Source organism: Equus asinus, chromosome 4 (assembly GCF_041296235.1).
Source record: "Equus asinus isolate D_3611 breed Donkey chromosome 4, EquAss-T2T_v2, whole genome shotgun sequence".
Lineage (NCBI taxonomy): Eukaryota > Metazoa > Chordata > Mammalia > Perissodactyla > Equidae > Equus > Equus asinus.
The window spans coordinates 73010285-73027754 of NC_091793.1; the positions used below are offsets into that span (position 1 = coordinate 73010285).

At 47.6% G+C, this 17470-nt stretch overlaps 1 protein-coding gene across 1 annotated transcript in view; it reads left to right on the forward strand.

Annotated features, from left to right (window-relative positions):
* Positions 1-17470, forward strand: part of LOC139045100 (coiled-coil domain-containing protein 93-like) — a 74316-nt gene that overhangs the window by 47852 nt on the left and 8994 nt on the right. The window contains exons 8-16 of the mRNA XM_070507558.1: positions 2520-2593; positions 3733-3814; positions 4796-4867; positions 6227-6280; positions 7814-7876; positions 10172-10280; positions 13573-13655; positions 15738-15775; positions 17187-17271. Of these exons, the coding sequence (XP_070363659.1) occupies positions 2520-2593; positions 3733-3814; positions 4796-4867; positions 6227-6280; positions 7814-7876; positions 10172-10280; positions 13573-13655; positions 15738-15775; positions 17187-17271 (660 nt within the window). The remainder of the gene's footprint in view (positions 1-2519; positions 2594-3732; positions 3815-4795; positions 4868-6226; positions 6281-7813; positions 7877-10171; positions 10281-13572; positions 13656-15737; positions 15776-17186; positions 17272-17470) is intronic.

The window sequence follows — 17470 nt, forward strand, 5'->3', positions numbered from 1 at the left end:
TCTAAAGATGCTTGTGTTGCTTTGGACAGATGAGCTTTCTTTCTACTCCTCTGTGACTACATTCCTCGTGGATTAGATGGCAAACTCTCGGGGTGGGATCCTTGCAGCTATCCCACTTCTAATGCTGCAGAATCCCTGGCATGAAGTTGCCAAGTCGTGGATCAGTCTGTGTATAACAACCTGGAAGAGATTAAAGGCAAGCATCTTGATATCAATCTCCTAGGATGCTTATATGCCTTCGGATGTAAATCCTAAGTGGCTATAAAGTCACTTTTTGCACTAAGTACTAAATCAAGTATTTCTTGAGCCCCTTTCATGTGCTGGAAAGGTAGAGGGTGTGATTTAAGTTAATAACGTGGCATAGTCTTCTTGTCCTCAAATGGTACGAGCAGCCAGCGTTACTGTGTGCTGGGTGTGCTCTGGGCACACTCTTATATTCATCCACTAAATCTTCATAACAACCCTAGTGACGCACTGTTACCATCTCTGTCTGCAGATGGGGAAACTAAGGCAGAGAGGCCATGCAGAGGGATGCCAGGATTTGAATGCTGGCAGTCTGGCACCAAAGACCTCCCAGAGAGCTTACTATATGAGGGCAGTCAAGCTAATTCCCATCTCGAAAAATGGGAAGCTATACAAAACCTTGGGCTGAACAACTCATGAAGAAGCCTGATTTGGTCAGAATACTAAAGACCAGACCCTGGAATAAGAAATGAACTTCATCTTGGAACCTCAGTCCCCTTATCTGTTCAAGGCAAGGATTGGGCAAAATGAGCACCCTGAACCCTTTCCCGCCTGTGGGCCCAGGTTTGGACTTTGCAGCAAAGCCTGCCCTTCCCGGATGACCTAGTGAACAGGGAAGACCTGTCTTTCCAGTAAATTTAGGGAAAGCAAAGCAGGGCATGGCAGATCAAGGACAGATAACAGCACCTGATGCCTATGGGAAGGCTGCACACCCCTGCACTGGCAGGGCCACCAGGTTCTAGCCTGTCCACTTTTAATTCAGCAGTCACAATTTTAGTTTCCTATGTGTGAGGCTGATTCTTTTTAATATATGCAGTATCCTCTCCTGTCTCTCTAGGGCATTTATTGTGCTAAAATTTTTCTTCATCTTTATTCTTTCAGATCAGAATTCATTGTTGAGTTGATACATCTTTTTAATGGTTTTATCTTTCTTTAGATGTTTGAAAATTCTTGGTGGTAGGCTTATCTTTGCTTCTGAAGTTTCGTGTTACCAACTGTGTAGATTCCATTTTATGCAGCTTGCTTCATGTGATTATTCTGGAAGGGTGGGTCCTACTGTTTTGTGGGATCAGCTGGTGGTATTCAGGGTTGGGAACTCCCCATTTCTCCCGGGTATTGCCGACTTTCTGGGAGCCTGCCCTGCCTCTGAGACTTGAGCAGCAGTCTTGGGTTACGGGAGCCAGGCTTCACTGCTTAGCCCAGGTGGCTGCTCCTAATGCAGATCCCAGCCCTGCTGACTGGTTCTTCCTTCATCTCTGAATCCCACACAGCAGTCCTCCACTGTCTGGTCCTCCCTACTGGCTGTCTTTCTTGTCCCTGAGGTATCCAGTCCTGTGTTCCAACACAATCATCTGGATTTTTTAGGACTTGAGACCAGAAGGGCTTGCTGCAACTTGTGCTCAGTCTTCCGTTTTCAACTAGAGCCCTTGGAACTTTTAACTTGTTTTTTTGCATATGTAACACATTCACATGTGTTGAAAATTTAAAAAGTACAAAGGGTGTACCCCTGTAACCCAGCCGTGCAGTTATCCTCTCCAGAGAGTAACCAGTTTCTTATGACTCTTTTCAGAAATGTTTTATGCATTTGCAACTAACGTGTATGTTCTTTTATACATTTATATGTTCAATGTATACATTCCTTTCTACACATTGGAGACACATTGGAATCATGGTTTGTGTAGGTTGTTTACTTCAACTAACAGTAAGTATTAGAGATCATCATAAAAGAGCTGCTTTTTTCTTCCTTTTCATTAATAGCAGCTTAGTATTCTTTTGTATGGTATAAGTGCACGCCTTATAAATTAAAATCTAAGTTTCTTTAAAATTTATTTTTTAAAATCCTCACTCTCTGTCTCAGAAAAAGAAAATGAAGTTATTCAAGAAGATAGGAGATTTAACCCTGCCCTGTTACTAGCCGTGGTAGTGGTATTCTGGAATTTACACCCAGGTCTGTCTTTCATAGCCACTCTTTCTGCTCACCCCTTCCTACTGAAAGGCACCTGCAGTCAGCATTACTTTTGACTTTTCCCTCATTTGCCGCTGTGATTTAAAGCTATTGCCAAGGTTTCTTTTACCACCAGACCTTACCATGTTGTGCTTCCACCCCCGTCCTCTTTCTCTCGTCCACCTCTTTTCTCAGTGTGCAGCCAAATCCGGTGTGCTTGGCCACCGGTCAGCAGTGGAGTCCTAGTGTGAGCCAGGGGGAGGGAGAACAGAAGGCTCACTCCTCTAATCCACCATGTCTGTAGCACCAGTGCCTCCATTCTCTCTTGCAGTTGAAGAGCCATAGCGAGAAACTGGACAAAGAACAAGCCGCCCTGGAGAAGATAGAATCCAAAGCTGATCCCAGGTAAGAGCTTTCAGCATGTGTCTGTTTTCTCTTTGAAGAAAGTAACTTGGCCGGCACCTGGTGGCTTAATCTGTTTGAGCACAGGACTGAGGAGCCGGGGTCCAGCGCTCCTGGCCCCATCCAGGTCAGTGCATTTCCCTGCTGGCCTGGAATGTGCAGACTCCCCAGTGCTCGAACCTGTGCTGAGAGGCGCTTGGGCTGCACTGAGTTAACCACCTCTTTCTCCCACTTCCCCTTGGGATCAGAAGCAGCATCTTTTTGTAATTTGTTCTTTTTCTGTTTTTAAAAACTCAGCAATACATTCCTGGTACAAAAAGGCACTCGGTGAAAAGTCTCCCTCCCACCCTGTCCCCTGGCCACCCAGCTCTCCTCCCTTGGAGTCAACCATTGTTACCCGTTTTTTAACAGCACACATCTCAGCCCTTTTCCTTAGGAGTAAAGGTACAGTCTTTTTTTGGCCAAGAAACAGCTGCTGGGTTTTTTTAAATTTTAAATTAATTGTTTTTAGTCACTTTAAATATAAGAAGCATTTCTCTTTGGCATCTTTTTTTAGCACCACACTGGGTGGTAAATCTCCAAAGTGTCACTCATTTGAATGAAACTGTGAAATCGTAAAAAGCTTCAGGCACAGATTGAGCAGTTCTGGGTTTGATGGACATTTTTAGCAAAGTATTACCGACAGATTACTTGGCTCTGTAATTAGAAACCCTTCTTTCATGATATGGAGCAAAGTATTATTAGAGACTTGACATTTTTATTTTCAAATTAGTGCTTTTGATGATGTTAGGCAACTTGTTTCCTTTTCAGAATGGAAATTAAAAATGGTCTGTGATACTGTCTGTGTTCTGGTATCTTTAGATGTATCCAGTGCTCTTGAAACTTGATGTTTCTGCAGTTGACATTTCAATTCTGGATTCTGTAATGTTCATCTGGATATGGCCTGATGGACTCCAGCATATAAACAAATAATAATGTCAGTTAAATGGTAGTCATCATTTGTGGAGAACCCATTAGACACTCTTGGGAGAGACAAAGGAAATTAAAAAGGAGTCTCTTTTTAGCTGGGGTCTTGGTTTGTGCTGTGATTCATAAAATCGTAATGACTTGCTGCGTGTCATTTTTTGGCCTTTTCTCTTCAGTATCCTGCAGAACTTGAGAGCACTTGTAGCCATGAATGAAAACCTGAAAAGTCAGGAACAGGAATTTAAAGCACATTGTCGAGTAAGTGTTGCTTGGTGTCAACAGACATTAAACCAAGAGTCTTGTAAAATCTCTTTCTTTACCTCCCCTTGTCCTGTTGTGGCCTCCTGTCCAGGTGCAGTTGAAAAAGTAGGTTAATCAAGCAGCTATGTGTCAGACAAGTAGAGTACTATGGTAGGTACCTCCGAGGATGCCAGAAGTGAGTTAGATTAGTGACTGTGGGTGCCAAAACCCAAAACTGAGAGTACAGTCTAACAAACAATGTTTTCCAGTTTACGAATGTATTTAAAAGAAGAGTCTTATAAAGTGTGAAAGGAATAACATCTTACAAAAGCAGAGATGTCCTGATGAAAACCTGGGATGTCTGTATGTCATGTGTGTAAGCCTTAGTTCCTGCCCTCTGGGAACTCGTGGTCTAGTGGGGATGCTGCACGCACAGGTGTGGCAGTGGGAGGCAGGAAGTGAGGCCCGGAGAGTTCTGTGTGAGCTCCAGGGGAGGAGAGGCCACTGTGGCACAGGAGCCATTTGGAAGCTGGATCTTAAGGTAGGTGAGGATGGCAGGTGGAAGAGGGCCTTGGTGAGCTCCAGGGCAGAGGGTCCCGGGGGCCTGTGGAGAAGAGGAAGCAAACGAGGCCGATTGGAGCTAGACTCTTTGCCACTCATTCCTTTCGTGTCCCGGTGATTACTGTGGGCCTCACCTGCCCTGTAGAGAGAAAGGCTCCTTCAGACTGAGCTACAGCTCCCTATATTCTCCTGAAAAAAAATTTTCCCAGGCTGAATTCTGTCCTAGCATAGAAACACAAAATAGGAAATTTAGCTGGGGTCTTGGTTTGTGCTGTGATTCATAAAATCATAATGACTTGCTGCGTGTCATATTTTGGCCTTTTCTCTTCAGTATCTAGCAGATACTGAACTCTGAGAAGACTCTGGGTCAAGTATTTCAATAATTGCATCTGATTATTAGCTCATCCAAGTTCTGTGAATGTTCATTCACTTTTAAAGGAGGAGATGACACGGCTGCAGCAGGAAATTGAGACCCTGAAGGCTGAGAGAGCGCCAGGCGGAGATGAAAAGGTAAAGCCTCTGCAGGTCCTCCAGACTGCGAGGCGCTGTTAGGGCTTTACGGTGAAGAGATTCCTACAGGACTCGCCAGCAGAGAGGCTGACGCTCGGAAGGACTGGCCAGTTTCCTTAGCCTGCTCCTCTGGACACACATTCCTCAGCTGTTCTCATCACAGGATTTTCTTAGATTTCCTCCTTCTCCTTTCTCTTCCTTGTGGTTGGTGAAAGACAGCAGCTGGTGTAGACGGCAGCAGCCCCAGAGGGGAAATACCCAGTTACATGTCTGGCTTCTCCCTCCGTTTAGGCAAGGGCTGTTTCTAGGAAGCTTCTGAGCTCTGTGTCCCACTCCACGTGTCCTTCTCTAAATTTTGTGACAGTTTACTGGTTTCCCCTCCACTCCTGCCTAGGGACTTGCCCACCCCTAACAGGCGGCAGTAACACGAAGCAGGAGAGCAGGGCTGGGTTACTTAAAGCCCCCGCAGTGCAGGGGCGTCTGGGCCTAAGGAGCACATGGGACCTGCGGGCTCTATGAACAAAGGACTTGATCCTCCAAGGAGCTAGTGTGGATTTCCATGAAGCATGAACTTAAAACATCAGGGTAGCCAAAAAGTTTGTTTCTCTCACCAAATAAGATTCTAGGGACTGCTCTTTCTGTTTTCCCTTCTCACGCTTCATTCAAAGCTTTTTTCCTGAGGACCCTTGTGCTTAGGATGTGCCAGCAGGACAGGGCCTCAGAACGCATCAACGACACCCTCTCCCTTGTAGAAACGGGGAACTTGAGGCTCAGGGAGGGGAAAGACTTGTCCAAGCCAGCCAGCGTGAGTCCACGTGCCCTCAGCTTGGGGACTTGCCCCTTGGCTGTGCCGGACACTGCCATGCTCAGTGGAGAGAGAGGCCTTGGAGGTGCCTCCTCATGGCGTGACAGGCCACACAGTTCCTCACACCTTGAGGACTGGCACGGGGGAGGAGCAGAATCTTGCCGTGCAGTGGGGTCCTGTGACCATCATCACACAGCCTGCCTTTCCAGTTATTTCTAAGACTTTGAAGCTTTGAGGCTCAAATTCCCGGCTCAGTCAGCCTCTGAGTGTGCACAGATCACACACTTCCAGGATCACATTTCTCTTCTCAGCAGTTCCGTCTTGTTAGAGGAATCGTTACTCACATTCAGAGAGGGTTACACTGTAGCCCATTAGTGTGTAACTAACAGACATTTAAGAACAATTTAAAATCTGGGGCTCGTATACAGGCTGTTCCTTGTCCAGACACGGTCAGTGGACTCTTCCCCACTCCCAGCCCTTCCTACATCTAGACGTCAGCTTCTATCCCAGTCCCCTTTCTCAGAAAAAGTGTTTGTGACTTTTCATCATTTCAGACCCTCTCCAGGGGAGAGCCGCACGGTGCCCTGACCCCTGTGATGACTCATAATGTAAGTACCTGCCCGTTCTCAGGACTGCCACTGTCCTCTGTGGGGAGTGGTGGCCAGCTTTGCACTCTCCTGTGATGGTTTTCTTATGCCTACTTTAATATCTCTACAACTCCCTCCTCAGCTGCAGGCTCTTACTGCATTGCTCCATTTTACACCCCTGGCCCCTCAGATGGGGGCAGGGTCTCCCCAGGGATGGCCCCAAAAGTCACCATTCCACTGGGTTTTTTCCCAGCACCTGTGTGCGCATCTGTCTTCATCTGGCATCTCACTGAGAAGGGGTGAGCCCCGCACTGGCCACACGTGCTGGTCACAACTTGTAGGCTCTGAGAGGCGGGGGTGGTGCAGAGGTAGAGACTCCTGTCTCTATGGTATCACGTTCCAGGGGCAGCACACTGGAAAGGGCCCGAGAGTAAGTGTTTTCAGCTTATGGGCCAACTCGGCTGTGGTCGTCACAGTCAGTACATACATAGAAGGACCTGGCTGTGTTCCAGTGAAACTGTATTTACAGAAATAGGCAGAGAGGCAAATTTGGCCCAAGGACTATGGGGTTTAGCTCATGGGCCACAGTTTGCTGACCCCTGTTCTGGGTTCAACCAGTGCTCCCAGCACTCCAGCACTCCAACAACCTCCAGGAGAAAAAAGTAGAAAAGGAAGATGGAGAGGAAAAGAGAAACAGGAAAGCCTTTAGATGTTTGCCTCCTTTAGGGTTCCTCTTCCCTTCGTGCCCTCACACGCTCCTAGAGAGTGAGCTCCAGGACTCCTACAGTGAAGTCTGTTGGGGTTTGCCTGCACTGAGCCCTGTGGAGGAGACTGTGTTTTGTGTGTGTGTGTGTGTGTGTGTGTGTGTGTGTGTGTGTGTGTTGGGAGAGGGTCAGCTCTGACCCTTATTGTAGGTTGCTCTAACACAACAAGCCATCCAGCCATATCTCTTGCCTCACGGGATTCAGTAAGGTGCTAGTTTCTCTCTTTTAATTCAGTGCTGTCCAAAAGAATTTTGTGCAGTGGTGGAAATGTTCTGTATCTGGACCGTCCAATACAGTGACCACTCCCTACATGTGGCTACTGAGCACTTGAAATATGGCTAGTGCAACTGAGAAACTGATTTTTTTAAATTTTAGTTAATGTAAATTTAAATAGCCACGTGTGGCTAGTGGCTATCCTATTGGACAGTGCAGCTCTAAATAGAAACGTGAAAAGCAAACCAGCATCGTCTCCAAACACAGAGGCATAAGGCAACTCATCCTTTCATAATTGGCTCCTCAGTTATTAGGGGAGGACAGTGGGGAGGGGGTTTGGGGATACTTCACTCAAGAATGCTGGGTTCAGCCTGGATCCCAGAAGAAGGAAGAGTTATGAAAGGGTGTTGAGGGTCTCCCATGACAGAACCCATACCCTAGACTCAGCCAGTTGAGAAAAGATATTTGAGGCCTCAGGACGGGGGGGATATGACAAAAAACATTCAGCTTCAAAAGACTTCATCAAAGAATGAAAGTTTCCTATTCCCAGGTAATTGTGTCCTTTTCCAATTTTTAGGAAGACCTAGACAGACGGTATAATATGGAGAAAGAGAAACTTTACAAGATCCGTTTACTACAGGTGAGTAAAAACAAGAGCTGAAAAAGTACATCGATACATCTGACAAGGTATGAATGTCCTGTAGCAGAACTGGGAAGTCTCCGTTTCTAAGAGCTGGAGAGGCTGCACTGAGGCCGCTGTTGGCCGGTCTTCTCTCTGGAGTGCCGCGCAGCGGTTTAAGGGGGTGATGACACCTCACACTGAAATGTTACTTTCATGAGCATCTCGTTTGATTTGATGCTCACCCCAGTAGGTATTAGCCTCATTTTCTATATGAAGAAATTAATTCAAATCCTTTAAATACTTGTCCACAGTCAAGCAATGGTAAGTGCCAGAGGCAGAATTCAAGTTCTAATGTTCTTAGCTAGTACTTTTCCTCTAAGATTAAGTGCCCATTTTAGCTGTCTTAGTTGGAAACCTTAGGGGATTGTGAGAAGCCCAGCAAATATAGAGGACGTAGGTCTTAAAGTTGGCTCTAAAGCTAAATTTACAGGAAGTCAGAATTACATTGGAAAATCCCTCACGTTGCCTGGATCTGGCTCGTGGAAGCTCACAAGCTGGGAGTGACTTTGTGTTGCACTTTGTCCTGGGTCTTCTTTCTGTTCTCCAGGAAGGGAAGGCCCGGTTCTCGTGGGAATGGCCAAAGGGCTGTGGGGGCAAGGAGACCCTGTTTCTCCTGTCTCTGGCTTTTGCTTGTTTTGCTGAGCTGTTTGGGTAAATTCAGATGAGTCAAATTTGTCCTTGACACAAGGACACCATCCTAATCTTTAAAGAGACACAGAATTAAATAAAATCAGGACAGTATAGCTGCAACTTGGAAGCTCTTTGACTGTGTGCTTACGGTGTAGTCAGTGCTGCATTAGGTCCCAGGAATAGTAAGTGAGATGGCTCATCTTCTGGGAGCTGCTGGCTATTTGAGAACCAAGATACGTCCATATACATCAAAACAAACTGCATAGGGCCGCTTCAGACTGGCTGGAGGGAAGCTGCTGTCAAACCACAGGCCTGCGGAGGCCCTGAGCCAGGGTAGGGTCAGCAGGGGTGGACGGAAATGAACTGGCAGGGGAGAGATTGAGAAGCTGTATCTGATGGAACTTAGCATCATTTGGGTGAGAGAAAAAGAGGAGTCAAGGAGGGTGCTGGAATTTCTGTGTCATTCATTGAGAAAAAGCGTAGAGGAGAAACAATAGGGCTCACAGGGTGGGAGTATGACTAGGAGTGTTAATGAGATCTGCTTGGGGCTTTTTAAAGTTGGGGTACTTGACCAGGTGAAGATGTCCAAGAAGTGCTTGGGTGTTGGGTCTGATGTCAGAATAGTCTGGATGGAGATTTGGGTGTCCGCACTGTGGAGGTGATAACTGAGGCTGTGAAAATGTAGGTTGAGAAGAGGCTCTGGGACTAGCCCCTGTGTAAGGACAGGCAGAAAAAAGGAGGAATCCACCAGTGAGGGTGAGACCCAGCGGGCAGCTGGAGGCATGGAGAAAACAGGAGCTCAAGGTCTCCTGGAACTGAGCAGAGGGCTCAGTGGAGTGAATGGTAAATGTTGCTGAAAGTCAGGAAAGCTAGAAGCTGAGAATTACCTGTTAGATGTCTCCCAGAGCAGGTAGGTCTGTGCTGACCTTGGCAAGAGCAGTGGCAGTGGGTTCAGGATAACGGGGTTGGGGGGTAGAGGCGCTGAGGGCATATGGCTCAGGGAGTTGCGCTGTTAAAGAGAGGAAAAGAGGCTGGTAGCTGAAAGGTGGTCAGGGTTTAAGGAAGGGCTTTTATAAGGAGTGAGGGACTTGAATATATTGAAATGCTGATGAGAAGGATAGACCCCAGTTCATGGTAGGAAGAAAATGCTGCATGGGTATTTTAGGAGTAAATTGTAGGAGCTTTTCAACAGGCTAAGGAATTTGGAATTGATAAGGAGGCAGTGGGTGGCATGAGTTCCTTGCCATATGGAAGCATTCCTTTTGTTGCCCATTCCCCACCTGGTGTTAGTGGAATCAGCTGCTCAAGAGTCCTTTGGGGTCTGGTGGGCCAGCTGGGGGCTCTGTCCACAAAGCCCTTCCCATTCAGAATCTTCTTTCCCGATTCATTAATGTGATGCCTTCTGTGGTTCCAGTTCACAGCCAGCCCTTCTCCATGTATTGCAAAGTGGAGAGTCAGTCAGAATCTGAGATGGGGTCTCAGGCCAACAGCAGAGTTTTGTGCCTGCATTCCAGGATGTGTGGTTCTGCTCAGGTGGGGAAGGGGGGCAGTACTTTGGCTCCCCAGAAAACATGTAAGGCCTTGTACCAAATGGTGTTGTCTCCCCCTTCCTTTTGCATTTAGGCTCGAAGAAATCGAGAAATAGCAATTTTGCATCGCAAGATTGATGAAGTGCCCAGCCGAGCGGAGCTAATACAGTATCAGAAGAGATTTATTGAACTCTACCGCCAGAGTAGGTGCATCGACCGCAAACCAGCTCTCGAGGCTGGTCCTCAGAGGGACACGAAGCGAGGGGCCCTGTCCCACCTTAGCGTGGTGGAGAATGCATTGTCACTCAGTCCACAAAAGCTACCACCAGAAAGGCTCCATTTCGTCGTCAGGCCACTCGTTCCACATAGCCCACTGGCAGGTGACCCATAGTCCGGGAAGTCGCGCCGTGGGGCCCTCACAGCCCTCCCAGTGGACAGACTGTGCACACTCATTGAGCCCTTGGAGTAATGTTCTGAACCAGCCCTCATCCTGGCCAGCCATTTGGCTTCACTGAGCTCCCCATCCACTTTCCAACTTCACATGGAATATGGTGACCCTAGCATCTCTAGATCAGGCCTCACTTGCCATTCTCCTCCACAGACCTCCTTTCTGATGTGGCCCTTGCCTTCAACAGCATCACGTTTACTCAGTAATCTGGGACTGAGTCTTCCTCAGCCTGAATCATTGACCACGTCTTGTCATGCTCAGAGTGCCCTCAAAGCTGTCATGGCCTTTCTGTTCTCACTGCTTCTGCCATATCTGCTCTTGCTTCCATCAGGGCTCGGCTGAATGACCGTGAGCTGGTCTGCAGCCCCTTCTCTTGAGTCCTTCATCCACCCATCTGACTGTGTTACTTCTCTCTGCTGACACATCTTCAGGACTGAAAAAGGCCTCTTTCCTTATTATGCCCAGGGTCCTCCCTGGTCTTGGGTGGCTTGCCTAGAGGCCCCCTTTCCTGCTGTAAACCCACACTCTGGCCTCACCCATCCACACACTGCTGCTGAGCACACCATGCACTTTGACATCTGAGGCCTTGACTCCCCGTCTTGCCTGTGCTTAGCACCCCTTTGTCAGACAAATTCCTTCAAGACCCAGCTCAGGTATCCTCTGTGAGCAGGTCCTGGACCATCACCCCGTCCTCTGGGCCCCCACTCTTGCCTGTCCCCTGGATACCTCAGACTCAACAGGTACAAAGCTGACTTCAGCCCCCCCACCCCATTTCTCCTCTGGGTCACTGGGATCACTGTCTGGCCACACGGGACCCCCCTTAGTCTTCTCTGGCTCATGCTGCTCTGCCAGTTCTGTTTCTGAGTAAGAGTCAAGTCCGTTTCTTCTGGACTACTGCTGCAGCCTCCTCTCACCACTGCCAGAGACTCACCCCTTCTGTGTACTCTTGCCCGAGAGACGGTCCTCAAACAAACGATCACTTTACACTGTTGCTTTGAAAGCTTTAATATTTAATAGTTCCTCATAACTTGGTGGATAATCTTCAGAATCCTAAGTACACTGATCAGAATCCTGCCTCGTCTGGGCCTGCTGCCCCGGCTGCCTCCCTCTGTAGTCCCTCATGAGGGCATCTGGATCCCAGCCTGTGAGCTGGTCCCAAGTCCACGGTGCCGGTGCCCTGCAGTTCCTACATGGCAAAGGCCAACTCTTCTTCCAAAGGCTCTCAGATTTTGCCTTGAAATCTTGACCTCTCAAGCATCCTTCCAGGTTCAAGCTAGAGCACTGTCCTTTCTGGAGTCCAGAATAGTGCCTCCTTCGCATGTCTTTCCCTGCCATCCTGAGGTTTCATACAGTCCTCATATTTGGTTCAAATGAGCAGGGGCAGCTATCAAAAATGGCAGTTTCTCAGCAGAAAATAGTTTCTGCCTTAAGTTAAGTCTTTCCCTTTACTTTCCTACCCCTGCCCACGTTAAAACTTTTAAAATAATAAATGATAGTACCTTGCATCTATATATTTCACGGAGTAAATTTCACACATTAGAGTCATTTTGCTGGGACATTTTTACACCAGACGTTTTCAAGCAGTTGCACCAAAATATCTATCTTTTTCTTTCTTTTTTGTTTTTTAATCATCAAATATCTGTAAACTCCACCTAGTCCTTGAGCTTGATAGGCTAAGGGTGACAGACACATTCCTGGGCCATAAAGCTACAAGTTGACTGGTTTATTTACGGCATTGATTTCCAACTTTGGCTACACATTATAATCACCTAGGTCCCACCTCCAGAAAATCTCATTTAATTGGTCATAAGACTTTAAAAACTCCCTAGGTGATTCTGTTTTACAACCAGGATTGAGTACCACTGACCAAAGCTCTTAGCAATAATACTACTTTATATTGAGTAGTTAGTGAAGTGATTTCCATACAAATTAGACATTTTGATGTTGAGAATGTTTTTAACTATTGCATCAAAATATTTATATCAGATTATTAACTTCTGTTACCAAATATGTACGGCAAATATCCCCAACTCCTGCTTGTCTTTGAGCTGCACAGCTCCAGAGGAACCTACGTTCAGGGAGCAAGAGCCACTGGGAAACCAGACCCCACTGTATTCTTGACCAGAGCCTGGTAACCGTTAGGCACTGGCATCTGTAGCTATGGCTAAACTGGAGTGCTCAGTTTGGGCTCCAAGCCTGAGAGTGGACCCAGGTCTTGGGATTTTATCTCCCTCTGGGCAGCTGTATATTATGGGACCTCAGAGCAGTGAGGAAGTCACGTAGGCTCAGAACCACATGGGGGCTGCCCATCCGCCCAGCTACAAAGCAGAGGGATGCGTTTGGATAGGAGCCCATCACCCCAGAGACGGCGTTCCCTCGTAAATGTGGCACACAAACAGTGCTAGAATTTGGCTCTTTGCTCGTAAGTCATTCTTCTGTAGGGAAGAGTGAGGAAGGGGAGGGGGGACAGAGACGCAAAGTAATTTTATAGGTAAAGATGTTGGGAACCTGGTAATAAGACCCCATTCCTCACGTGCTCACAGGTGGGAAGAGAATTCACATTATTAGGCACATCTTCTGCCCTTGGGTAGGCATGTCATTTTGTCCAGTAGATATTTTGGAGGGGCTGCCATATAGGCCTGTGCTAAGCACGGGGATTGCAAAATTGAGCAGGCTGGGGCTCCTGCTCTGAGGGACATGGGAAGGGAGGAAGCCACACAACAGGAAGAGCGGCATGGCAGCTTACTCCCCACTGCCACCTTCCACCCAGGACACCTCGCCTGAAGGACGCTGAGAAACCGCCTGCCCCACACACCAACAGGGAAGTTCCTCCAGCCCCTCGTGGCTGGGCCAGTCATGACGGCCACGTACCCTCAGCCTGTGCCAGCTCTGCCCCAGCTTGTGCCCGGTGGGGCTTCCACCGAGACAGCCGAGTGAGCGCTGCCCTGATAGGACAGAGTCCTGCCCTGTGTCTCATGGAGGAGAGGGTGTTTAGGGTCATGTTGATACATTTCCTTATTCATGTGCCAATTTCCTTGTATTTACAGTTTCGGCAGTGCACAAAGAAACCAAGCAGTTCTTCACTTTATATAATACCCTGGATGATAAAAAGGTCTATTTGGAAAAAGAGGTAAGAGCCTTTATAGAAAGAAAATAATCCGACGTGCGGCTGCCAGTGCTCTTGACCCCGGGAAGCTCAGATGAGTTTGGTGTCTGGGACGCGTTCCATTTAAGTGGAAGGAGCGCCCGCTGTGTGCCCGCTGCTGGGATACAGAGTCAGAGCACAGGGTGCCCGGGAGCTCACACTACACGGGCTGAAGGGAGACTGGCGGACAGCGGTTTGATGCTGCGAGGGAGAAATGCCGCCATGAAAAGAAACAGTGGAGGCTGGAGCGCTGCCTGTGGAGGGGGCCCTGGAGTTGGGGAAACTTTACTTTGAGTTTTAAAGAAAGGGAGAAACCAGCTAGATGAAATGGGATTGTGGGCCGTTAGAGTTTACGTGGGGAAAATAGCTGTTTTATCCTCTGTCAGTGGCAGACAGAGGCATGAATTAAAAAGACCGTAAAATTCAAAGCAGGGCTGAAAGGGGTTCCTGTGGGCACTGACAGCCCCTCCATATTGCTCTGACTCAGTCAGCTTAAGTCCATTCATGATTCAGGGCTCCCTCAGGTTGGACCACAAATGATGGGGCAGGGTGTGCAGTTGATTTCAAGAAAAGAATAGTCCTGTGTTTACGGTGGTGGCACCGTGCAGCGGAGCGAGCATGAGCTTTGGAGTCAGACGGACTTGGGTTTTAGTCTGGCCCTATTTTCCTCACCTGTGAAAGGGAGATAACATCTGCCTCACGTGGTTATGATGGAGGTAAAGGAGAAAATGACTCTGATGTTTCTTGCACGTGGGGGTTCTCAGTACGTATTAGTCCCTGCCTACCCCTTCACCTGGGGTTGACGGAGATTGTTTTCCTTTGATCTTCGCCCCGCAACCTGCACTGTTTACCACTTTAGTAAGAGCAATAATACAGATGTAGCTTTCCCTGAACCCAAATGGAAGCATCTGTAATTCCTTTCACCTTTATTGCCTCTTGTCAGTCAAACCAGATGAATCTCTCTCCTCCCAGAGGGCACTCCTTGAAAGGAGGGGTTGAGTTTTGTTTTTCTCTGTATCCAGGGCCTTAACACATTGATGGGCACATAGCAGGCATTTGATAAATGTTTGAACAGGTGAGCTGAGTGCACTTGGTGGGATTTACGTCCAGCCTGTGGGACGGCTCTGCTACACACCCTGTCCTTGGGGTTTTCCTACATGGCACGGGGAAGACTTGCCACCCCTAACTTAGGGGGCCATGCCCTTCTGAGAAAGCTTTGAACCCCGTTGACCAGGCGTCCTCAACAGTGCTTGAAGTTGTTGCCTCCTTTTAAAAACTCGGAGTGTGCAGACGGCTGAGGGCTTTTTCATTCTAAGCCGTATTAACACAGTTAGAACTTTGCATTTTATTCCAAATCCATGTATGTGATACTTTAGCTTTCAAACATCCCTGTGGAGTCAAAGACAAGAATATCATTTCAATGTTACAGACTGTGAACCTGAGGCCCACGTATAGTAAAGGCTTGGTCCTGAGCTCACAAGTTGAGTTAGTGACACAGCCAGAAAAAGGACCTAGGTTTCTAGACTCCAGTCTCAGAGCCTTGCCCTGGACTGTGCCACTGGGGCAGATAGAGGGTCCTACTTTGTGGGCTATGGCAGTTTCCATGGGAATGGGGACCTTGAATCATGCCTTCCCATGGAGGCTCTCAAATCCACCCAGCAGCTGGCCACATTGGCAAAAAGATCTGTGGGAAAGAATAGGATGGGCACAGTGTTCTTGCTCTCCACCCCAGCTGACCCTCCACTAAGCTGATAGCCTGGAAATAAAGTGCAGTGTTTGGCAAGATGGAAAGGGCTGTTGTGGCAGCAGCCCAGAGCCCTAATTTTAGCGTCTTCCCACCTGGGTCTTAGGTCCCTTCAAGGAGCCCTCTTCCTACATTCCCTGGGCAATACTGTGGGGCTAAGAACCCGTTGTTCTATTTTCTCATGTTACTTTCGTCTATACAAACAAGGTATGTTCCTTTCAGAAGCAGGCTCCAGAGACGAGACAACCTTCCAGTGGTGGAGGTGGCACAAGGACCTTTCAGCCTTTTGCTTATCGTTTTTTGTTTTTTTCTTTATTCCTCAGATTAGCCTGCTGAACTCAATTCACGAGAACTTCTCACAGTAAGTGCTGTTGGTCCTGCTCCCTGTCACTACCTCGGTGCCCTGTACTTGGTATTCAGCTCACTGTCACATTGCGGTGGTGTGGCTGAGTAATACAGGGCTCGGCATGGGGTTCTCACACTTCCACCCCTCCTGCAGCATGCAAACATGTCTTGCTTTTACATGGTCGTGAATTCTTGCAAAAACACAATGATATTAGAGTGAATTTTGAAAACACCAAGGGAATATCTTAGGGAAAAAAGTTAACTTTCAAATAACTTGCCTCTACCTAACTAGCGTGATCTCTTCCTGTATTCCTTTTGTCTTGCTGAGATCAGATTAACAGCATTTGTTCTTGAGTGCTAGAGATGCTTTAATATTTAGATGATGAAATTATGTAATTCTTAAAATCTTGTGGTAGATTTTGTTTTTAAGTTAATAGGCATCCTCCAAACTACTTTATTCAGATATGAATTTTTTCTCCCAAAGTTGGATGGCAAGGCCCAGCTGTCCCCAAATCATCGCAACCCTCCAGCTTGCGGTTGGCCGACCTGCCATCCGGGCAGCCCCACGGCGTGCTCTCTGTGTTGCAGGCTTCCTTTCCTTCCACCACAGGGTCTTTGCTGTCCCCTGGCAGGTGACCAGCAACTAAGATCTTGATGGATTACAAACTCTAGATTTTAAGCTTCATTTCTAATTAAAAGCAAACAAAAATCCCAGAGCCCCCGAGAAGATTCAGTTAGTGACTTACAACCTGTGACAGTTCTAAAAATGGCGGCTTCATCTTTATTTCCTGATAATTGAGAGAGGCTGCAGTTTGAGTGTTACTATGGTGAGTTCTGCCCGTCAGCCCATCCTTTGGAAGAACTCTCACTCTTTGTATCCGTGTGCTCCGATCCTTCTGGCGTCATTCCCCCTGCAGAACGGGAGGTGAAGGGAAGGGTTTTAGGACATCAGGGAATCCACTTGTTTAACTGCTGTTTCTCGAAACAGGACTAGGTTTTCCCAGCCTGCTTTTAGGAAAATCTGAGAATAAGCCTTCCAATCTTAAGGAGTGCCTTCAAATCCTCAGATTTTTAGAAACTAAATGGAATTCATTTCTTAAGCAGTACCTGCCGTCTTTCACAGTGAAAGATACTTTTGTTAGTTTTAGTCACATTTTATTTTACTGTAAGAAAATACAGATTAGTTAAGAAAATTGTAGGGAGAATGAAAAAAAAAAAAGATTCACATTCATTTACAAAACCAGGCTAATTTGCATGCCTTCCTCAGTTTGGGATCCCTAACTGCCTGGGATCCCAGGGTCCATGGTGCCTTGCAAAGGCCTTGCTGCCACTTGGGGCATGACCTGGGTATGGGGCTCACTCCTTAGTGCCACCCCCTTTCTGAGAATCCTCTGTGCTGGTCTTACCTTTGCTGGTCTTTCTTTCAGAGCCATGGCCTCCCCTGCTGCCCGGGACCAGTTTTTGCGTCAGATGGAACAGATCGTAGAAGGAATTAAGCAAAGTAGAATGAAGGTCAGACGGCTTCTTTTCTCTCCTGCAGCCTGGGTTTTGTGGTGATGATGGAGAAGGCCCTGCAAAAAGCAGGCCTCTTCTGGTTGTTCTGGGAACGTGCTCTCAGTCCTGAAGACACATCCTCAGTGTCTGCAAAGGGGCCCCGCCATGCCTCTGAGCCTGCAGTGGGCAGGGCTAGCTCCAGGCGCTGCCCGCCCTG